The sequence below is a fragment of the Rattus norvegicus genome, chromosome 1, assembly GCF_021556685.1.
Source record: "Rattus norvegicus strain SHRSP/BbbUtx chromosome 1, alternate assembly SHRSP_T2T, whole genome shotgun sequence".
In the NCBI taxonomy this organism is placed as follows: domain Eukaryota; kingdom Metazoa; phylum Chordata; class Mammalia; order Rodentia; family Muridae; genus Rattus; species Rattus norvegicus.
The window spans coordinates 249,276,375-249,300,349 of NC_141534.1; the positions used below are offsets into that span (position 1 = coordinate 249,276,375).

The 23,975-nt window shown below is 44.2% G+C and overlaps 1 protein-coding gene across 2 annotated transcripts in view; it reads left to right on the plus strand.

Annotated features, from left to right (window-relative positions):
- Window positions 1–23,975, plus strand: part of Plce1 (phospholipase C, epsilon 1) — a 307,957-nt gene that overhangs the window by 278,324 nt on the left and 5,658 nt on the right. For both annotated transcript variants that reach the window (NM_053758.3, XM_087571504.1), the window contains 8 exons: window positions 243–374; window positions 1,428–1,712; window positions 8,433–8,596; window positions 10,324–10,585; window positions 11,938–12,056; window positions 12,836–12,964; window positions 15,114–15,323; window positions 22,747–22,905. In NM_053758.3, the coding sequence (NP_446210.2) occupies window positions 243–374; window positions 1,428–1,712; window positions 8,433–8,596; window positions 10,324–10,585; window positions 11,938–12,056; window positions 12,836–12,964; window positions 15,114–15,323; window positions 22,747–22,905 (1,460 nt within the window). The remainder of the gene's footprint in view (window positions 1–242; window positions 375–1,427; window positions 1,713–8,432; window positions 8,597–10,323; window positions 10,586–11,937; window positions 12,057–12,835; window positions 12,965–15,113; window positions 15,324–22,746; window positions 22,906–23,975) is intronic.

Consider the following 23,975-nt stretch of genomic DNA (forward strand, 5'->3'; position numbering starts at 1 on the left):
TCTGTAATTTGGGGATCATTCTTTAATAACTATGCCATGCTTGTTGCATTTGTCTAGAGATTAAATAAACTGGGCCATAATTGCCACAATACTAATATCAGCCATGTTAAAGTATAATGGGCCTTCTGTGCTGTGTAACAAGGAAATGGTAGGACTTCAATATAAACATTAATGAGGATGGAAAATGTTGAGCTCTCTCGCCTGTAGCTTTTGGCTTATTTATTTTCGTTTTATGAGAACAGGCCTGTCAACTCTAAATTCATCTGGCTCTGGCAGAGGGAAAGAAAGGAAAAGCAGGAAGTCCATTTTTGGCAACAATCCCGGCAGAATGAGCCCAGGGGAGACAGCGTCATTTAACAGAACATCTGGAAAAAGTAAAGTTACCTTCTCTCAATCTTTGCTTGGTCCTGCATGCTAGATGACTCAGATATTTTGCTGTCCAGCCACTTCCTTTGAATTTTGAAATCCACCTTTATTTTCATAGATGTATATACTACCCAAGTACAGCATAAATATTTTTCAATTGTTAATTTATTCTTTGAACTCACTGCAAATAGCCTTTTTACTGACGATGTTCTCACATTGTTTGCCTCAAAAGTAAAATTGGAAGCACCCCCGACTGTTCTGTCAGTTTCTGGAACAGCATCCTGAATCCACAGGATACATCATTTTACTTCTAATTACTTCTCATTGTAAAAGTAATAAATTCCCCCGGTTAAAAGTCCAGCCGATGCACAAGATGAATACAATTCCTTTCCATTCTCAGTGTCGTACGTAATGTTGTTTCTCAGAGTGCACCACTGGGGACTTCGCTGTAATTTGTTCAAGGAAATAAATTATTTTAAAGAAAATCCAAATGGGATGTAATCAAACACACAAGCTCTCAGTTGTCACAAACCAGTCCGTATATTTGTCTGCCTTATAATTTTGCATGCCTGTATGATATTCCTTTGTATGGGTATCTTTTAACCACTTTGTCACTAATAGAATATATGGGTTTTTTCTTCTTGTGATTGTATACACTTCCCTGCAGACTTTGTATTTGTAAAGATTACTCACAGAACAATGAAGTCTCGAGGCAAAAAGACTTACAGACATCCAATTTAAATTGATGTTATTATCCTCACGTTATTACTTAGTTTAGTTTTTGGTGCTGGTGGTTGAACCCAAAACCTTGTGCCTAGTGGATGTGTATCCTACCACTGAACCACACCCCCAGCTTGCTACCCTCATTTTAAAACTCAATAGCCAGGGTGTTTCAAGGTAGCAAACTAACTCACAAGCCACATTCAGGATGCATCTGACTCTGTTTCCTTGTTGCAACTGTGTATCTGATGTGCAGTTGAGAGTGATCTTTTGCACTTGATACATTCTGATACATTTGAAGCGTTGACATTAATCAGAGGCTGATCTTTTGTCGGGTTTAGGTTCTTGTGAAGGAATTCGACAAATCTGGGAGGAACCTCCACTCAGCCCAAACACATCCCTCAGCGCCATCATTAGAACTCCTAAATGCTATCATATCTCGTCACTGAATGAAAATGCCGCCAAACGTCTGTGTCGCAGGTATTCTCAGAAACTGATCCAGCACACTGCTTGCCAGCTGCTGAGGACCTACCCGGCAGCGACCAGAATCGACTCATCCAATCCCAACCCCCTCATGTTCTGGCTCCATGGGATACAGCTTGTAGCTCTAAACTACCAGACGGATGGTAAGGAGCCTGCACCCTCACCTCTCTGTATCTTATCATGTGCAGTAAATGCAGTTCCATGAACACTTATTTTCTTGGGAGAGAGGAGGAGAGAGAGAGGGGGGAAGAGAGAGGAGGGGGGAGGGAGAGAGGGAAAGGGATAGGGAGAGGGAGGGAGGGAGAGAGGGACAGGGACAGAGAGAGAGAGAGAGAGAGAGAGAGAGAGAGAGAGAGAGAGAGAGGAGGGGGGAGGGAGAGAGGGACAGGGACAGGGAGGGAGGGAGGGGGAGGGACAGAGAGAGAGAGAGAGAGAGAGAGAGAGAGAGAGAGAGAGAGAGAGAGAGTGTCCAGGCAGGGGCACACATATGTGGAGGAAGACTATAGAACGGAAAAGTAGGAAGCTCATAGGAAGTGTTGCCCTGCAGTTTTGGAGTAATAGAGAAGGAAGGTGGGCGACGACTTTCTTAAGGGCACCTGTTAAACACAAACTTCTCTTGAGAGAAGTCTGTCCGGCTGGATTTTAAAGCTCTGTGGAAGCAGGAATTTCCAAGCTTCACTCATAAACCACTTGTCCTTGCAAGTCAGAAAGTAGCAGCCTGTGACTAAGGTGTCACCGTGCCTCCCTTGAATATGAGTCCAGAGGTGGAGGGAAAAGACTCACGAGTCCAAGGCCGACTTGGGCTACGTAGAGAGATTGTCTCAATGGGGGAAAGTAGTGACTTCAGCCACCATTCAGATGCATCATTTGCCCAAGGGGCAGAATGTCTTCCAGTGATAAGTTCAGGTTCTCTGGGAGTTCGGGAATGAGGCATTTGTCTTCACATGCCTTAGGAAACGAGGGGTGTTTTCTAGAAGCTCATACAAAGTCTTGTCTTTCCTTTAAACAGCAGAGGTGCCAGTAGCCTCTGGGGTTTATCTCACACAACCTATGTCCGAACCAGTGCCAAACCATTAACCACTGTGTGCCCTGCCTCCAGCTGAGGTCAGACCCCAGCCCTTAGCTCTGGGATAGCGAGGTGCCGGGCACTGGTTTCAACTGCAGCCAACACTAAACACATCTGCTCAGCGATATCTCTGTGCTTTCTTTTGCCCTGGTCGTATTTACTGTATAGAAGGGAAAGCAGTTTGCAAAGCTCCCATCCCAGAGAAAAGCACTGCGCAAGTGTTTGCTCTCCTTAACGGTGTCTGACAAGCTGTCAAAAACAGTGCGGCGTGGACTCACAAATGGAAATAATGGCAAAATACGTTCAGAGTTGCAAACGTTTTCTTTTCCATTTCTTTCCACAAGTGGCCTGTGGCGTCACCTCCCTGGCTCTGTCTGTATTGCTGAGTCCAAGGCTTCCTGGACTCTTACGCTACCGAAGTCTTTTAAGCGCCCTGTAATAACTAGCACAGTGGTTTGCTCAAGGAAATATAAGGATGCTTGGCTTGGGGCGTGCCCTGTTCCTGAAGTGTCAGGACTGGTGCAAACACGCTGGCTCCACTCGTGGCAATCAGTGCCCTAGCTGAGGGGAGTAGAAGAAGCAACTGCTTCTGAGCTTACTCCATAGTCCACAATACAGATTGCCTCACAGTGCCTTCCAGCTACCTTTGCAGTCTTTAGTCTCCCCTGACCGAGCTGGGAGCACCTGTCGGAGCTATCCCATTCAAGGGAGGCAGATGGCTGCTGTGTGGTTCATTTCAAGGTTCTCTGCATAGCCCTGCAACCCAGAAAGAGTGTTATCATCTAATCATTCTGAGTTCTATTCAATGAGCCCTAAGCATCCACCCTTGCTGCACAGTGCATAAGCTCCATGTAGAGCCCGTGCGTCCATCTCTAAGACTGGCCTTCATGTATGCAGTGATGACTGAAGCCTCCCTCGAGACTTTGCACACAGAGGATAATACATACACATTGCATGTTGCCTTGAGCCAAAGCAGACTGTCCTGATCAACCTCACTGAAATATGAACCTATGGTTTATTATTATTATTGTTGTTGTTGTTGTTGTTGTTGTTCAGATCTGTTACTTTTCACACTGACACACTAGTGAGAGGACACAGCTTATCAAAGCAGGGAAGGCATTGGCAGAAGAATCAGAGGTCAGCTAGTCACAGTATATCCCCAGTCAGGGATCAGAGAAGGGGCATGGAACGAAACTAGGCTATACGACCTGAAGGCCCATCCCATTGACCGGCTTCTTCCAGCAAAGCTCTCCCTCCTGGAACTTCCACAGCCTCCCTGGTGGCCGCAGGCTGAGGAACAAGTGTTTAAACATATGAGCCTCTGGGGAACATTTCACGTTCAAACCTTAACAAGATATCTTCCGGGTGCTTCTCTGTGACTTGAGAATCCAGACAGACAGATCAAATATCAAAACAACTCCTTTTAGATGTTCAGAGTAATTCCTAGGTTAAGAAGTACTTGCTTTCCCAGTGTCCTGCCGGCATCCTTATCTCACAGCTCTCATCTGCCTTGCCATTTTGGAGATGTCAGGGGGCCTTGGTGCCTCCTGGGGGTTTCTGTGGAACTAGGACCAGCTATAGTCTAGTTTCAAGCTTCCAGCTGACTTGTAAACTCCAGAGGTGATCAGCAGGTCCATACTCAATAAAAGTGACCACCAAGCCTGTGAGTCTGAGGCTGCTATGCAAAGCTGTGGTTACCATTGGCAATGGCCCGTCTGAGTTCTGTAGGTCAGAACGAATCTTGCTCCGTACGCAGAACCCACACAAGGATGTAAGCATTCCAACCCCAGTCAGAAGAAAAGCTGATTTCTAAAAAAAAAAAACATTTTTTTCTCTTTTTTTTATTTACTATGCTTTATTGGATTAAAGTTGCTGTTTCCAGGGTGTGTTTTTTTTTTCAAGATCCTACGTAGGGTTGTGCAGTTCCGAGTCCACTCTGCCACAGGGCTTGGTCACTCAGGGATGCAGAACGTAGGAAGCTTTGACCTAGCTTAAGCGGGGCGAGTGTCAGGCTGTAGAGACGCCCTGGGACACTGCTCCTGGGCCTGCAAGGAGGCCAGGACCCTCTGGTTCTCAGGCTCTCAGACACCCAGCTGAGAAAGGAATGGGAGCCCTCTGACTGGATCTAGCCCGGGGCTTGGGGGGCGGGGGGGTAGGGGGAACGGCGCTCCGGCTTGTCCCCACTGGGAGAGTTCTTGGCTTGATGGAGGTGGTCTTGAGCTTGGAGGCAGTAACTGTGTCTGTAACCTTGGCTGGGTGCACGGAGAGACCTTCTATGGGAGACTAGACTAGATGGCTGCTCTGTAAGCAAAGGCCTTCTCCATGGCTCCCCACTGAGGATCCCCATGAAAAAAGACAGTCCATGGTTTTAAGCCATTTATTGTCATGGCGGACAGTGGATGAGTGAAATCATACCCCACTTCTCAGGGATGGCCTAAGGTTAAAAACCTTTTACAGGGAGGAGTGTCTGGGAAGGAGAGTTTATTGGCTAAGTCTTCCTTTTTTTTTTTTTTTTTTTTTTTCTTTTTTCTTTTTTTTTTTTTTTAATATTTATTGTATGAGTGCCCGGTAGCTATTTTCAGACTCACCAGAAGAGGGCATCGGATCCCATTACAGATGGTTGTGAGCCACCATGTGGTTGCTGAAAATTGAACTCAGGACCTCTGGAAGAGCAATCAGTACTCTTAACCTCTGAGCCATCTCTCCAGCCCAGCTAAGTCTAGCTGGTACCAGCCCAGCTAGGTACCTCATTAAAATGGAGATGTCTTGAGCCTATGTGACCATAGGTCACATCCTCTATCTGTGGAGGGGATTGGGGTGTTACCCTTATGTGACTGAAGGCCACAAATCTGGGGGAGCTGTGGCTAGTGACAGGGTCCTAGTGCCCTGGAACAGGGAAAGTTCCTGTCCCTTCAGGGTCGCTGGGGTTTTGAGCCTTAACTCAACTGGGAACAAAGCTACATTTCACAGTCCCACAATCCTAAATACGAGGGTAACTATTATGAATGTGGGTATCTGCCTACCACAGTGCTTTTAAGTGACTAGGAGACCAGGCAAGAGGTGGTATGTCTGATCTACCCTAGTATTGATTCAGACAGGCCAGTCCGGAAATACTGGTTCATGTACTTCCTCTCGTTTGGTTACACACGGGTTTCCAAATTGTAGCTATAGGTACAGTTAACCACTGGAACTCCCCTTGAAGACAGTAGAGTACTATATTTGAGCCTTTCTAATTTTGACCTGAAGAGCTTCACAGAGATCCATTTTACATATTGAAGTACCAGATGGGATCTTAGCTAAGCAAAGGTGCTTTAGAGATTTTAGTATCTGATAACAGCACACGTGGAGACAGTGACGGGCAGATCCCCCGGCATCATAAAGGCAAAAGCAGGCCAGTCTCTGTGAGTTGAAGGCCAGCATGGTCTACATAGCAAGTTTCAGGCCCCCGAGATACATGGTGGGACCCAGTCTTAAAAAAAAAAAAAAGTCTTAAAAAGCAATCAGGTTAGGCACACTGACCCCAAACTTGAGTGAAGTTGACACTGGTTGAGCATCCAGTATTCTTTTTCTAAAATACTTAAGATTAGAAGCGTTCTGGATGTAAAGTTTTGTTGTTTGTTTGTTTGTTTCAGATTTCAAATTTTTGGGATATTTGTAGAAATATATGCCTAGACAGACTCTTTTGATAGTGAACGATTATGAGGTCAGACAGGGATTTTTACATTATGGGGTCATGTTAGACCTCACAGAGTATTGGATCTGAGGTTTTTAAGATTAGGAATGCTGTTTTCAAATTGGGGTAAATTTGACGTTTTACGTTTAACTGCCTCAGTGGAACTCGTTTGCCTCACTCTTTCAGCCCTCCTAGTTGTGTCTGTTTCATGTCATAGAGTGGCCAAAGAAGGGACAGCATATCCTCTGTAAGACAGTCACATCGGGAGTGGAAGGAACCTGACAAATATGTGTTATGCACTAATTCAACAGAGGAGACCAAGGCCCAAGGAGCTTGATGCACCTGATATGTCTTCTCCGGGAATCCATGAACATACACTTGGCGAACCTCAGATACATGGAGAATTTTTTATACACAAGATACAAGAGTAGGGGCCAAGTCTTTGTTGTTCAAAGGCACTTAGCACACTTTCCCTTGATGCTGGTTCACATAGCAAAGTTCATTCAGCACATGGAAGGAATCTACAAGAGGGGACATTAGTCAGGTGTGTCTCATAAACCTTTTGCTCTTTGGGGCAACATTCATGCAGACTGAGCCGTCCAGTGAGCACGTGAGTACAGAAGAGTCCAGAAACTGTGCAGTCGTTCATCAAAATTTGTGCCAAATAAAATCTGGCGACAACACAGTCAAAGCCTTTGTGAGGGTTCCTAAGGTTTATGGCTGAGGAGCCTGTGCACATGACGTGAATCATATGTGGTGACTTTTTCATATTTAACTACAACAAAAAGAAAGAGGTAAAAATAATTATGGGCCGAAATTAAGACTTCAAGGAAATGCTGTTTTTCTTCCTTGCGTCGTTAAGATTTTATCTTACCTTTGAAATAGCAAGAATTGGCTATAAAATGGTATGCACGGTTTGGTATTTGTAGCTGGAAAAAAGAAATGGAATGAGTCTTTCCCCAAGATAATGATTCTGTTCCAAACTTCAGGAGAAAATGAGGTTTCTGATGGATGTAGTGAAGTTTTACATGCAGAAGTTTTACATGAGGGGGCAGAACCTAGTTCAGAGTTGGAACATGGGGCATGTTCACTGATGTGAGCAAAGTGGTTGGTGGTGGTGGTGTTGATGGTGATGGTGGTGGTGGTGGTGATGATGGTGGTGGTGGTGGTGGTGGTGGTGGTGGTGGTTTATTTGCTTTGTTTTGTTTTTGTTTTATCTGTTACCTGCTCTCTCTCTCTCTCTCTCTCTCTCTCTCTCTCTCTCTCTCTCTCTCTCTCTCTCTCTCATAATACAACCTGGCACATGATTCAGCTTCATCAGTCTATGGAGTGAAGCTCAGCTAGGGTTTCTACTGCTGTGCTAAAATACCATGACCAAAAGCAGATAGCAGGGGGAAGGGGGTGTCTTAGCTAGGATCTTACTACTGTGAACAGACACCATGACCAATGTAAGTTTTATAAGGGACAATATTTAATTGGGGCTGGCTTACAGGTTCAGAGGTTCAGTCCATTATCATCAAGGTGGGAGCATGGCAGCATCCAGGCAGACATGGTGCAGAAGGAGCTGAGTTCTACGTCTTCACCCAAAGGAAGCCAGGAACAGACTGAACATCCTCAGGCATCTAGGAGGAGGGTCTCCAAGCCCACCCCCCACAGTGACACACTTCCTCCAACAAGGCCACACCTTCTAATAGTGCCACTCCCTGGGCCAAGCATATGCAAACCATCACAATCAGCTTCCAACTCTCGGGTCACACTTCCTTCACTGAGGGAAGACAGGACAGGAACTCAAGTCAAGAACGGAAGCAGAGGCAATAGAGGAGAACTGCTTACTGGCCTGCTTTCCGAGGCTAGCTCAGTCAGCTTTCTTATACAACCGGGAATCACCAGCTCAGGAGTGGCATGACCCACAGAGACCTGGGCCCTCCCACATCAATCATTTATCAAGAAAATGCCCTTCAGAGTTGCCTACAGGCAACCTGAGGGAGTCATTTTCTCCATTGAGGTTCTGCTTCCCCAACAACCATAGCTTCTGTCAAGTTGACAAAAACTGGCCAGCACAGAGTGAGTGGCCGATTGTCTCTTCTTCATGAAATAATGTGCGATCTTGGCTTTGTTCTGCAGACCTTCCTTTACATTTAAACGCTGCCATGTTTGAGGCGAATGGTGGGTGTGGCTATGTTTTGAAGCCCCCTGTCCTGTGGGATAAAAGCTGTCCCATGTATCAGAAGTTTTCACCACTGGAAAGAGACCTGGACGCCATGGATCCTGCTACCTATTCTTTAACCGTGAGTATGCCCCTGCAGTCCAAGTGACGGAGCATTTAAGCCTCTGGAGTTCAGGGCACTGCAAAGCTGTGGTGATTCAGATCATGCTGGTTTAGTTCTCACAATAATTTCCATACTTCCGAGAGAGCACTAGCTGGAGTTAGGTTTGCTGTTACAGACTCTGTGTTTCTGAGCCAAGCAGGTGGAATTATGAGATCCCTACTTTATCTCACAAACTAATAATGGTCATTTTTGCCTTTTAGGGGTACCCAGAATCATAACTGTGTCCCCATAAATGTTGAGCTCCTTCCTAGGTCAGACAGATTAGCATCCGTGTATACACACAGTGAGGCATACTCCCTGCTTCCAGTCTACCTTATGCTTCCTATTACTTAAACCATCCCTGAGTTATTGGACAAACTCTGCAGGTTGCTGCCTTAAAGTGAAGAACTTCAGGCTGTTGGTCATCTCTACTTCCTCCTTCATTGGCTTCCTTAGCTAAAAGAGGAAAAAAGAATCAGGGAAGGAGATAGGAGAGACAGATGAGCAAGGGTCCTTTCTTTCTTCCTTCCTTCCTTCCTTCCTTCCTTCCTTCCTTCCTTCCTTCCTTTCTTTCTTTCTTCCTTCCTTCCTCTCTTTCTTTCTTTCTTCTTTCTCTCTTTCTCAGCTTTAAATCTCATATTTCTCTTCTCAAAGGAAGCGTCCTCATGATGGTCCAAACCCCTGGGGTTCAAACATTCTCCCACCACCCAAATTGCTATCTCTTTCACTCTAAACTGGGAGAGCAGTTACCTCTTTTGTATCAGACCATTTTAGCAAGGGTATACTTGTTTTATCCATTTATAGAAGGCTACTATAGAAGACTGTAGAAGGAAACCCCAAAACCAGCTAACTGGGGTGCCTATTAACATGTCGAAGTGGACTCCATCTGCCAGCCTCTCTCAACATTGCCTGGTACCTATTTCAAGTTGTCCTGGCTGCCATACTGTATGCCCTACCCTAAGCTGTCCAGCCCAGAGCCGGACTTCCCTTTCTCCATTTTCTCTGATTCTTAAAATCACCCAGCCATTTTATCTGTGAGGTCCTTTTGCCATATTTTGCTTCTTGGCCATGGCTCTTGGTTCCAGTTTTCATGGCCTCTTGGCTTCCGGGTCTCCCCTTTGCTCTACTTGGTTCAGTCTGCCAGTCGTGTTCAATCTGACTCATTCCAGATGCCTCTGGCTGTACCTTCCCTCGTGTCTACAATAAATGTTCTCCTCAAGCCACACCTAGGAGTGTCAGATCCTCACTTCATCTATTTTTTTTAATTGAGTTATGAATTAATTTCTGTTAACAGTGTTCGGGCTTCCTCCAGAACTACTGAAGAAGATTTTGTAGTTATAAAATATAATCCTGTGGAACTTAAAATAGAATATAAATAGCAAACTCATGTTTATGTGGATGGAGTAGGGACTTGTCTTGAGATCTGTAAGAAATGCAGTTTCATTCCAGTGATTCTTCTTTTTTAATAACATTTCAAATTTTGACCATTGAGAGGTTCAGTTCAAGTAAATGCTATAAGCAAAACAGGGTTTTCGCGTGGTTCCAGCCACGTGATTACCTGAGTACAACCCCTTGGATTTGCATAAGGGTTTATTCACTGTTCACCTCACCCATTGTAGCATTCTCTGTGGACAGAAGCTAAGAGAAACAGTCTTTTCACTTCTCTTTCATCTTCTGTGACCTTGATCATTTGTCTTCCCCTTCAGATCATCTCTGGCCAGAATGTGTGTCCTAGTAACAGCACCGGAAGTCCGTGCATTGAAGTTGACGTCTTGGGCATGCCCCTGGACAGCTGCCATTTCCGCACAAAACCCATCCACCGAAACACTCTGAACCCCATGTGGAATGAGCAGTTTCTCTTCCGGGTTCACTTTGAAGATCTTGTATTTCTTCGTTTTGCAGTTGTGGAGAACAACAGTTCGGCGATAACGGCTCAGAGAATCATTCCACTCAAAGCTTTAAAGAGAGGTAGAATGAAAGTCCCAAATGGTATCTGCGGTGCTAGGTGGGGGGAGCATTTTTAAAGCAGAAAATGAAGTAAGGAGATAAAAAAATGGGAAGGAGAGCTGGGGTGCAGTAGTAGCAAAGTAAGCCGTAGCTGAATGGGAAGCCTAGCAGTATTGGAAGAGTGTTTAGGAGAAAGGCAAAAACATGCACAGTTGGCTTGTGGATTGACTTGGCTACGGTCCTCAGGAATTTCAGTTCCTTGTGTTGCCTCACAACTTGTGTTGTGCATGAGATCCTTCTGGGTATAGACTCTGATTCAGTAGGTCTCAGGTACAGTCTAAGGTTCTGCCTTTGCAGTCCTTCTAGGGTTGCTGACTACTGGTCTACTCTGAGTATCAAGTTACTCATACGCCCTCCCCCAATCCCCCCAGCCAGAGTCAAGCTGACATCCTCTGGGTTCTGCAAACATACTTTCCTGCTTTTCGTTCGCTTCCTATTCTCTTTTCCCTGTGCAAGCAGCCCCTGGTCACTATATGTGTTTGGTAGAGTGTCCAGAACAATATACTACAACCAAATTTGTTTTCTCACTGTCTTGAAGGCTAGAAAGCCAAAACCAAGATGTTAGAAGCTTCCATCTCCTCTAAGACCTTGGTTTGGCTTCCTAAAGTATAGTCCCGTAATGCTCGTTTATGTGTACAAGAAAAATGATTGTATTTATTTATCCCATGTGCATATGTGAATGGGTGCCTGTGAAGGTCAGAGCACAGCTTGAAGGAATTAATTCTCTCCTTCTATCACATGGGTCTGGGGATCAAATTCAGGTTGTCAGGCTTGTCCAGATATGCCTACCCACTGAGTTATCCCTTAGTTTCCTCTTCTTATGGGGACATCTTATTGAATTAGGACCCATCCTGGTGGTATTACCGAGGAGAAGGGGAGGGGAAATAGGGGGAAGGATTGTGGGAGGGGGTAACCAGGAGGGGGCAGTGAGTGGGATGTAAAGTGAATAAGTAATAAAAAATGAAAAAGATATTTAATAATGAACACTTTTTTTAAAACTGATATTGACCTTTGGTAAAGCAGAGGTCGTAGCTGCCTTGGTGTCTAAATCATCAGGTCTCTCTCTATGTTGTTGTTTGAGTTTAGGGATTATTCATTTGAGTGTAAGTTAGAAAGGGTATCGGGCATATTGATTATTCATTGACAGTCCAGTAACATCCCCAGGGGACAGCTCTGTCACAGTGAGAGGTGCCTGCTGGCATGCTGCTTCTATCCACTTGGCTCACCTGGGGAGGGACTGACCACCATGGAGATCTTTGCAGATTTCAGCCATGCACTGTTAACAGGCTTTCCCCAATTCTTCACCCTCCCAGGATATCGGCATCTTCAGCTGCGGAACCTCCACAACGAGATCTTGGAAATCTCTAGCTTATTCATAAACAGCAGGAGGATGGAAGATAATCCCTCTGGCAGTACCCGGCCAGCCTCTTTGGTAATTAAGTTCTTATTTCAGTCAGCATATCTGCAGATGGCTACATAGAGGTGGACTGGCTTGGGGTACCTCAGAGTGGCCAATGAGTCACTAATTAGGTAGCTATGGAAATGACAACAAAAATGGCTGACACTTTGACAGTTAGATATGCAGTAACTTTCTGGTTAAGACCCTACAACCAGTGATTTTGGGGAATGATGGGATCAGGGCTTACCCATCTAAACAAGGGTCACTGCTCCTATTTGCTGGTTAATTCTATTATTCTTCCTCTATAAATATATGTGACCCCTGTTCAGTTCCCCTCTGTGGTCAGAATCTCTGGGCAGGCACTTTCTCTGACCACTTTTATCACCACCTCAAATAGCCCTGCCTTCTTCCCTGACCTCACTCTCCCTCATCTCTGCTGATCTCATGCCGTGTACTCCTGCCCTTATTTTCTTAGATCTCTTTCTTTCTTCCTCTCTTTCCTTGTGTCACACTGCAGAACCCTTGGCCTCACATCTGTGTCACCTGAGGGGCTTTTAAAAGTGAAAACTCATATGCATTTCATATTATACCCATCCCTACTCAAGCTGGAAAGAAGCACTGTAATCTCAGTACGCTAATAGTCTGGTGGCTGAGTTTCCCCTTGACTGTTGAGGAAGATGTAGCATTTTCTCTTCCACCACATCAGTCTTGCATCAAGTTATAAGTGGGTCCTAGAACTGTTGTGTTGAACAGAGCCTAAAACTACTGTGTTGTGTAGAATTCATGAGAAAACGTGCCATCTTCATTGACAGATGTTCAATACTGAAGAGAGGAAATGTTCTCAGACTCACAAAGTCACAGTGCATGGTGTCCCAGGTCCAGAGCCCTTTGCTGTTTTCACAATAAACGAAGGCACCAAGGCAAAGCAGCTTCTCCAACAGGCAAGTCCACTGAGTCCACGGTCAAAGAAAGTCAGTCTCCAAAACGTATGGATGCACGTGTGTGTAAAATGTGTGTGTTTGTATACACATTCATATAAATCCATAAAAGCCCACGTTGATGATACATCTTTTATTTATCGATCTATAGTTTGTAGCTTGTTTATCTTTACGTGCCGGGGCTTGAACATACAGCCTTGTACATGCTAGGCAAGTGCTCTACCACTTAGCCACAGCCACAGACATTTTATTTTTATTATGAGGCAGGATTCTCCCAGGATGACCTTAAATTTACAATCCTCTTATCTTTACTACAATGGGTTTTTTGATTGTATGAAATCCTAAGAATAGTAAACTGGTTCTTGTTTCCACTAGACAAGCTAGCTTACTCATAGAGAAGAATTTCTGTTGATTCACCGGCCTAACATCCACACACACTCATCCATCCTTAACCCATTTTAGAACCACTTCTCTTTGAGGGTGGACCAGGGAGAGCATTGACCAAGAGGAGTGCCCTAGATCTTCCTCCAAAGTTAGTGCGTATGATGAAATGTAGCAAGAGCGATATGATGCCTGGCAGAACTAAAAACTGATGGAGCAGCCATGCACAAGTATTAATCTTGTCATATTAATAACATTAATATTAGTTACCTCTATCATTTAAGGGCATCTCTATGAATAGTGCAATGTTTGCCCAACATTTTATAACCAAATTAAGTAGCATCATAATCAAACAGAAGCTACTGCTTAGGGTTTCGGGTAGTTTTCTTTTCTTGATTGTTTTTTAGTCAATCAGTCCATAAACTTTAGTGTCAAATCACTATTAAGATTCTATAAAATCAGAGAAACTTCTCCCAGTCACTAACAAAAGCAACACCATATTGTCCCCCCATGTGAACAAATGAGTCCTCGTGCTAAAAAGAGTTGAGTCTCTTGAGGAGATGACAGTACCAACAGAACCCCTGGAAACTTTTCATCTTGAGTAATTCTTATAGTAGCAGGCATGTGCGTGGTCCAAACGGTTTGCCTTGGAATTACTAGCATTCCTAGTAGCAATTGCTGTCTACTTTAGACCAAGGGCTCGGATAGAGGGGTCAGAGTTGTGAGAATTTTTCTGTTCCTACCATCCTTACCACCTTAAATTGCGCTTCCCCTCCAAGTGAGAGATGTTAACCACGGCCATTGACAGAGTCAATGGGAGATGGGTGTTTGTTCATCAAAGCCAGTTGGTAGCAGCTGGCTCACATCACACAACCACCTCTCAGAAGAAAACAGAAGATTTCTTCACTATCACTGACATGGCAACACAAATATATATGAGGGGACTGAGGAAGAAAACATCAGTAAGATTCTAAAAATGGCTAGTATTTGCTGAGTGTTCACAATGTCTCACACTGTGCATAATGCCTTCATTATGCACCAAAACTAGTAGATTATTACTATGAGCATTCCCATTTTATGGATGGAAACACCAACTGTCGTTCCAATACTCCAAAGACAGTAAATCTTTACAGCCTCACGCATGCTAAGCAAGTGCTCTACCACTGATCTAGCCTCAACTCAAACAAGTAAGTCTTAAAAGGAATCTCAGACTTAGGTCTAACTGACTCCAAAACTCTGACTTAACCACTCCATTTGATTGTGTAGAGTCCAGAGTCAATGGAGAAAAAAACCCTTCAGGCGCAGTGTCAGGAATCTACTGAAAGGAGAATCCCCAGACCAGAACTTAGCCCTGTGAGCCTTCCATGAGAAGATAGTTATTTCCACAGTCAGAAACAGAGATGGTGTTTGCAAACTGCACTGGGTCCTTTGCCTCAGTCCTTTATTGCAAGATTTCAAGGAACCGAGTTCATGGAATGAAAAATCTGAAGTTTTAATTCAATAGTATCTCTCATTCCAGCAGTTGGGAAAAATGGTGATGCTGTCTGGGGATTATGAATAAGCCATGTCATTGCCCAGAGTGAACATAAACAATCCGTTTTGAACATATAAGAATTATTACAGCTCCAGAAAGAGTTATGCAACACTCCTGGGTAGGGTTCCACTTATAAATTGCACAGCAAGCCCATCAAAACACCATGAAAACAGACGAGTGTTCAGTGTGCATCACTCTTCAGGGATGGGCCTCACGCTGCCTTTGCTGTTTCTTTAGATTTTGGCAGTTGACCAGGACACCAAACTTACAGCCGCAGACTATTTTCTGATGGAAGAGAAGCATTTTATATCTAAGGAAAAGAATGAATGCAGGAAACAACCATTCCAGAGAGCTGTGGGCCCAGAGGAAGATATTGTGCAGATTTTAAACAGCTGGTTCCCAGAAGAAGGCTACGTAGGCAGGATTGTCTTAAAGCCCCAACAAGAAGTAAGTATATCCTTGACGGAGCCTGCTCCAGTGACGACTGCTCAGTAGGTCACCGGCCATCTCATCCCTGAACACCTTCTTCGAGTCCTGCATTGTTACTGCAATGTGGTTTAGATTATTCTTCTCGGGTGAATGTGGAGAAGTGGTTTAATTTTCCTGCACATCTTCAGATGGTTCACTAAAGAAACTCAGTCTAAAAACAACATCCTGAGAGCCGGGAGGTAGCTCAATGGTTAAGAGCACTGACTGCTCTTCCAGAAGTCCTGAGTTCAATTCCCAGCAACCACGTGGTGGCTCACAACCATCTGTAGTGGGATCTGATGCCCTCTTCTGGTGTGTCTGAGGACATCGACGGTATACTAACATACAAAATAAATATTTAAAAGCAACATACTTGTAAAACGAATGAAGCAGGAACTTAAAGGACTCCTGTGTGCCTCAGCTATAGGTCCAGTGCTGTATTTGTATGTGTGACGCCATTGCTGTAAAGGTCATCTTAGACAAGGCTGCCCTTCTCTGTAGATGCCTGAAACCTTGCATGGAAACAATCGCTGGTATCCAGACATTATGGTCCCATGACAGTTGACTTGATCACTGAGACAGCGAAGACGAATGGACAGATAGTCTGATAGGATATGATTCATGACCACACCTACCCCTCACACTGCCCCAGGATAGAACAGAATAGCAAGAAATAGCATTATTCCACTCACACAATTTAAAACACATGAATTATTTATTTGTGGCACTTTCCACTTAATATTTTCAAGCCAAAGCCAAGGCTCAGCTGAGGGAGCTACCACAGTGCCTAACCCTGGACCTGTTGACTCTCTTCTTCGTGCCTGGTACAGCTTTGGCTTAGCTGGGGCTCTCCCGCTTTTACAATCTATGCAAAGCTTCCTGAATCCTAAGGTCGACAAAATCTGAAGCACACTGGGTCCCAGGCTTTTCGGATAGCATATCATCAACATCTAAAAGGTCCTGAGCTTATACATTAGCAACATTATGTCTTTGAAAATATCCCACAACTTCACACAAACTAACGTTAATCTCTCACACCCAATCCCAGTTAGTCAACATTTTTTTATGTTGATACTGCATGATGCATGAAAGGAAAATAGGCAATGGCTCCAAACCCACTAGCTTTTGTTTGAATTTGTCTGTGGAGCAGTTTGCTTTGCAGAGCAATCTAGCAAGGGCCCACTCCTTTACTATCCCTTTTTAATGTGGGATATGAAGCCATTGCTCCAACATATATCATCAAATATACAAATCAAGTGATGAACAGTTGAATTGATTCAACAATTTAACTCAACACATATTTATTAAGTATTCAATATGCCCTAGGCCCATCGTCAGGTCTCTTTAGTGTGTGATTGGTCAGATGTCCTCAGTAACACATGCTGGGAAGGTGAGCTAGTTTTCCTCACTGGGCCTTATGTTTTGCACTCTAGTTAGTTGCTGTAAGCATAGCCTGCAAGCCAGACAGAATACCAGCCTCTCTTCCGGGACCCAGAGCTGCCACCTTCCTTCCCTACTCTTGCCTCAGACCATGAAAGGCCATACTTCAAGCAAAAAAACATTGTCATTGTCCTCGCCCTTTCTTTCAGGTGTGTGAAGGCAAAGAATAAGCTCACAGCGCTTTGTGGGAAAACATCAAGAGCTCGGGTAGACTTCTGAAGCCATCTTTAATAGCGCCCTAAGTTTTTCCTGTTTAAAATGTCTCTCTTCGTTACTTAGCAATCTGTAAAAAGTCGCTCCTAAGTGACCATGCTAGTAAACAAGTAAACACTTCAAAATCACTTAGAGAGTTGGCCTGGCTCAGACATCCACTATTTTCAATACCCTCATGATGTAATGGAAATTGCTTTGTGCAAAAGAAATCTAGGATTCAGAGCCATTAAAAGAAACAATGGGGTCGGAACAGAAAGAACAGTCTTGTGGCTCTGATTTGATGTCTTTTTGCTATCCTCTGAGGCCATGGTAGAAATCCTGTTATTAGCCACTGAGGATTATCCACACCCAGGGCTGCAGTGTAGACAGCAGCAGGAGGCAGTCCGCGGGAGAGGGCGGTGATGAGGTTCAGATGGGACTTTGTTATCTAGGTAGAGAGACTGAGGGGTTTCTGGCTGTCCATGGGTAGTCTAAATGCACATGAGGGCAGGCAGAAAAACCTTCCAGAATGGATGCTTAAAACCCGAGGGGAGAGAAGCACTCTGAAGAGCGGGGACATAAATCACAAGGGGATTTCTCCCAAGCTTTTCCTAGCGAGTAGACGGTAGTAATTCTATAGCAGTAGGAGGCTTTGTTTGTTTGGTTGGTTGATTTCGTTATGACTGAAATACATGTTAAAAGACAAGAACCGAATTTGGTGATTTAGATTTGCCTGGTGCGTGGTGGTGCACGGTTACTCATTGGGACCGGAGGTGAGGCTTAGTACTAGAGCAAATTCGTAGCTTGCACAAGGCACCCAAGGGTGCGGTGTCAGAATCCATATTCTGAATAACTGACTTCATTAATTATTGAATGCCAGAAGGCACTGTAATCGTTGATCAATTTCTATTATTTTATAGGGGAGAGTTAGTAATCTCTAAAAGCCTGTGCAGCGTATTAAAAGTCCCCACTTGGCATGGTGGTGCATGCTTTTAATCCCAGTAGAAGCAGATAAATCTCTGTGAATTCAAAGCCAACCTGGTCTACTTGGTGAGTTCCAGGACACCCAGGGTTTTGTAGAGAGACCCCATCCCAAAACAAAAGTTTCCAGTTTCCAGTGGTAACCTCTCCTCTCTTCTCCCTGCCCGTCAGTGTATTCTCTGACTGCATTCACATTGCATAATTTCTGTAACTCTTGCTAACCTTACTTGCAAAACCTATGGTACACTATTCTCTCCAAGTTATCATGAGGCTCATGTTGCATATGTGCACAATATGTAGGAAAATGCTTAGTTAAAAAGTGTTTCACTAGGGGCCACTGATATTATTCTCTGTTCGTTACCTATGATAGAAAAGACCTTTAAAAGTAAATAAACTCTTGTGGGGCCTGGAGGCAGAGGTGGAGGATTACTGTGAGTTTAAGTTCAGCCTTGCCCACAGAATGAGTTATAGGACAACCACGGCTTCATAGAGCAGTGTTCTTCCACATGTGAGCCACACCCTAGAAATTAACTTAAAAATAAAACAGCTTGGTGTGTTGGTGCACATCTGTAGATCTGGCAGTTGGGAGGTGGAAGCAGAAGTCTAAGAAGGCCAGCCTCAGCCAGGCAGTGGTGGCTCGTGCCTTTCATTCCAGTAGTGGGAGGGAGACGCAGGAGGATCTCTGTGAGTTCCAGGCCAGCCTGGTCTACAGAGGGAGTTCCAGGACAGCCAGGACTACACAGAGAAACCCTGTCTCAAAACCCAAAATAGATACAGAGGGGGAGGCAGCCTCAGCCACATAGAAAATTTTAGGTTGGCCTCATCTTTAGGAGACTTGGACCCAAAAAGAAAGGGCTAGAGAGAAGGCTCGGCAGTTCAGGCACCGTTCTTGCTGAGAAGCCAAGTTCAACTCCTAACACCCGTGCAAATACCAACTGCAGCGGTGTCTCTGTGACCCATGGTGGACGAGCAGATCCTGAGAGTTATCTGTCCAGTCAGCTGTGCTAAAGCCTCAGGCTCCAGGCTCAGTGAGAGAGCCTGGCACAAAGAAAGGGTATAGAAAGCGGTAGAGAAAGATACCTGATATTGAACTGTGACACCCACACATGGACACATGGGTGTGTACCTACAACGCTCATGCACACGCGTGCACGCACATACACACACACAAAGGATATGAACAACAAAAGTAAATAAAAATGTTTTGAGACAGCATCTCACTCTGCAGCCCTCATTAGCTATCTGAACTCACAAAGCTCCACCTGCTTGAGCCTCCCTAGTGCTGGGATTAAATCTGTGCACTACCACACCTAGCAAAATATATATTCTTGCTGATCTTAGGAAATAATGTAGAATTTCCCTCTTTGTGTGTGTGTGTATGTATGTATGTATGTATGTATGTATGTATGTTATGTATTTATGTATGTATGTATGTGTGTGTGTTCACATGTACTTGCATACATGTATGCCTATGCAAGTAGAAGCCAGAGAACTACTACAAGTACTATACAGAAGCCATCTACCCTGATTTCTTTGAGACAGGGTCTCTCACAGAACTTAGACCTCACCAAGTAGGCTATATGGACAACCCAGCAAAACCCAGGGTCAACCTGCCTCTGCCTCCTGGTGCTGGCATTACAAGCATGTGGCAGCACCCGTGGCTGGCTTCTTCTGTACCTATGTCCTGGTGTATGAGATCAGGTCCTCATGCTCTTCAGCAAGCACTTTACTCTCCCCTCAGCCACATGCTCCTCTCTTCCTGCTTTGAAAAATGCTAGATCATAAACTCTGCTGTGTGAACTACCCCTGACACCACTTTTGGATTGTTTGAATATATAACAATGAATGGAAGGACATATGCGATTATGTAACAGGAACTATGATTGGGGAGAAAACCAAGTTGTAGAATGGTGGGGACCAATCATGTTTTATGTAATAGAAGTAGACAGTACCTCCACTCCTCCACCTTCATTGTTTGAGTAAGGTTGGAAACTCCAGTCAAGTAAGCTATGGGTTGTGATTTCCGCAGTTTTGAAAAGGCTGGGGCATGGTGGCTGCAGATGGGATGGTTCCCCAGGTGGGGCAGTCTCTGAATGGCCTTTCCTTCCATCTCTGCTCCACTCTTTGCCCCAGTATTTCCTCCCATGAGTATTTTGTTCCCCTTTCTAAGAAGGAATGAATCATCCATATTTTGGTCTACCTTCTTCTTGGGCTTCATATGATCTGTGAATTTTTTCTTAGGCCTTCTAAGCTTTTGGACTAATATCCACTTATTTGTGTTCTTTTGTGCCTGGGTTACTTCACTCAGGATGATATTTTCTAGTTCCATCCATTTGCCTGAGAATTAATGCCAGGAAATGCTTGCTGACAGGAGCCAGATATGGGTGTCTCCTGAGAGGCTCTGCCAGAGCCCTACTGATACAGATGAGGATAGTTGCAGCTAACCATGGACTGAACAAGGGGACTCCAGTAGAGGAGTTAGGGAAAAGACTGAAGGAGCTGAAGGGGTTTGCAACACCATAGGAAGAACAACAATATCAACCAACCCAAACCCCCAGATCTCCCAGGGACTAAACCACCAACCAATGAGTACACATGGAGGGGCCCATGACTCCAGCCACATATGTGGCAGTGGATGGCATTGTCCAGCATCAATGGAAGGAAAAGCTTTTGATCCTATGAAGGCTTGTTTCCCCAATGTAGGACAATGCCAGAGTGTTGAGGATAGAGTGGGTGGGTGGGAATGGGAGCACCCTCATAGAAGCAGGAAGGGAGCAGGTATTGGGGCGGGGGATAACATTTAAAATGTAAATACATAAATATTCAAGAGAAATAAAATTATGAAAGAGAGAAAGAGAGAAAGAGAGAAAGAAAGAAAGAAAGAAAGAAAGAAAGGAAGGAAGGAAGGAAGAAAGAAAGAAAGAAAGAAAGAAAGAAAGAAAGAAAGAAAGAAAGAAAGAAAGAAAGAAAGAGGAAAGAAAAGGAGGCTGGGGCAGATCCTTTCCAGTCTTGGTTACAATATGGCACCACCTGGTGGCAGTTTCCTATTCTAACTTAAGTACCAACGGGAACAATCCTAGGTGATGGGACCCTTTGAAACTTGTCATCGACAAACCTTGAATTCTTCTTGTTAATTAGCACTGTTTCAATAGCCTGTGTGTGGAGATCAGGCTAAAAGAATGCTGGGAATAGAATCTCCTGTGTGAAGTCTTGACATCTGACAGAGTCACCTACCACTTTCTTCTCTCTTTTCCCCACGTCACTGGCTTATAGAAGATAACTTTAAGCTACTGTCACTTGAAAACAGGGCACAGTAAGTGGACAGAAACCAAGTAAAAAAAAATTACAACCATATTCACACAGTTCCAAGATGTTGTGTTTATCTAGTCACATACTGGGAAATACACTAATGCATCAATGCACACAAGAATACATTACCTAACAGCAGTGAGATTCTGTTCACAGACCTGTTTGCTCATTTGTTTGATTATGAGAATGAGGTGATCTGAAAGGGAAAGGCGAGAATAGAAAACAGGTCTTATCACTTTCTCAAGACTTTATTATTTGTATGCATATGGTTGTTTTGCCCATATATGGATCTATGTACCGAATGTACGCCTGGTGCCTAGGAAGGCCAGAAGACATCATTGTATCTCCTGGAAATGGAGTTACAGTAGCTGTGAGTTATCATGTGGGCGCTGGGAATCAAACCCAGGTCCTCTAAAAGAGCAGCCAGTGCTCTTTAATCGCTATCTTTCCAGCCCATTTGAAATTTTTAATATAAATAAAAATGAAAGCTGGAGAGACTCAACAGTTCAGAACACACACTGCTCTTGAAGAAGATCCAAGCTCAGTTCTGTTGACGCACACGGTGGTTTATAACCGCCTGTAACTCCAGTGCCAGGAGATCTAACATCCTCTCATGCCCTTCGAGGGTTCCTGCACTCATGAGGTACACATATATATGCAGGCACACACTCATATACATAAAGAAATAAACCTTTTTTAAAAGATGTTACATATAAGAGAGAGGTTAGATTTCACCAAAATTTACCCAAATCCAACTACTCAGATACTAATTCTCATATTATTGGGAAGTCTGTCAATGTTCACTGCTTACCTGAAGCCATTGATTTAGCCTTTCCCCTGTGGGCTTTTCTCATTCCACCTGGATGAGTACTCCATGTTCATATTTTATATGCCCATAATTTCTCTTCTGTGACTTTAAAGTGTGGGGAGGGAGGGTCCTGTGTGCCATAGCATGTGAATAGAGGTCAGAGGACAACTCCATGCAGTGCTCTCTCCTTCCACATTTGCATGCAGCCTAAGAATTGAACACATCCTCATGCTTGCAGATCAAGCACCTTTATCCTCTAGGCCATCTCACCAGCTCCAACGTCTAAGATTCCTTAAATATTTGGGGTACAGACTTCCCCTCAATACAGCTGTATTGTTTGTATTATATTTCAATAATAAGCAAAACAGTATATTTTCTTTGTAAAAGTTTGTAGCTGATTTCTCCTCTCAAAATCCACAAGGTGGGCACCTCTAAACTGGTTTATTCTAAAACCCGCGTGAGTGAACGTCAACAGAAACCTTTCTTCCCCTCAGAAGCAGGTTCGTGTTTTCAGCAGTGTACGTACGAAAGATTAACTAACGTATTAAGTATAAATTAGGTGACGTTTTCCACTTTACCAAGATACAACTCAAAGTTTTGCTAGATCTTTTTTTCCCCTGCCTTCTGAATCATCTTACCAACTCCTCCTGTATTTTCACTTTAAAAATGCAGACCCTAGAAGAGAAAAACATTGTCCACGATGACAGAGAGGTGATCTTGAGCTCAGAAGAGGAGAGTTTCTTTGTCCAAGTGCACGATGTCTCTCCAGAGCAGCCTCGAACTGTCATCAAAGCCCCACGTGTCAGCACTGCACAGGATGTGATTCAGCAGGTAAACACTCTGAGCTTGATCCCCGTGCCCCAAGAATCTTTCCTTTCCTCACTCCATACCTTCTTGATATAAATGATTAAGACAAATCAGATATGTGTGCATTGACAGATTATTAATGAATGAAGTTCTAGAATGGGGTGGGGAGCAGGGACGGGGAAACCATTGCTTAAGGATAGGAAATATTTGTTCATTCCTGCAACAGATTCTTAGCTGGCAATGAGTTTAGATCTCTGCTGCTGATGTGTTTAGGAAGTGGCACTGCAGAAATTGTCCCCTAAACACCTGAGTAAGTACTAAAGGACCATCTCTGAAGGATGACACAGAACATAAGCAGGAGGCCAACTCTGACTGTTGGCCAAGTCCTTTCCTCCATGTCAAGCTGCCGTTCTGTTCTGTTTTTAACCTGATTTCAAAGAACGCTTACATGTGGCCTGTGCATACACTGAACTCCTGCTTGAGAAGTTGATATTGCACAGTAAACAACACACAGATTCCCTGATCACATGGCTGAGGGTTCAAACCCTGCTCTACCCCCTCGCTCGCCCAGATCTCACTTAGATCTGTGTCTGAGTTATACTGTGTGTTGACAAACTTCTTTTGTGGGGAGCAGGGAGGGCTCTGGTTAATTTCCATCGCATAAATCCTCCTCCCATGCCTGCTTTCCCCATCCCATTCTATTTGGCTCTGGATTCACCGTGTGGCAAGCTTCCAGGTGGTTTAATAACCTGGAGATGGTACACTGGCACCTCCCACACACATGGTTGCGACAGAGACAGTCGTAACACATGTGGGGTGCTTCGTACAATGCTTGGCATGTACTTGCATGTGGTTTGTTTGTCTGTTGTGTGATAATCCGGCTAGTTACTTGCAGTCTCCTTAATTGCCTTTGAATTTCGGATTCTCCTTTCTTTTGCTCAGCTTTGTCTCCCCAGGGCACAGCACAGTACTGGACAGAACAGGTCATGACTAAGCATACAGTGCATGAATGAACGAATAGAAGATGTTCTTCTACTAAGTGAAAGGAAAACGTGCATCTTCTAAAACTCTTTCAGCACCCTAAGGTGTGATAG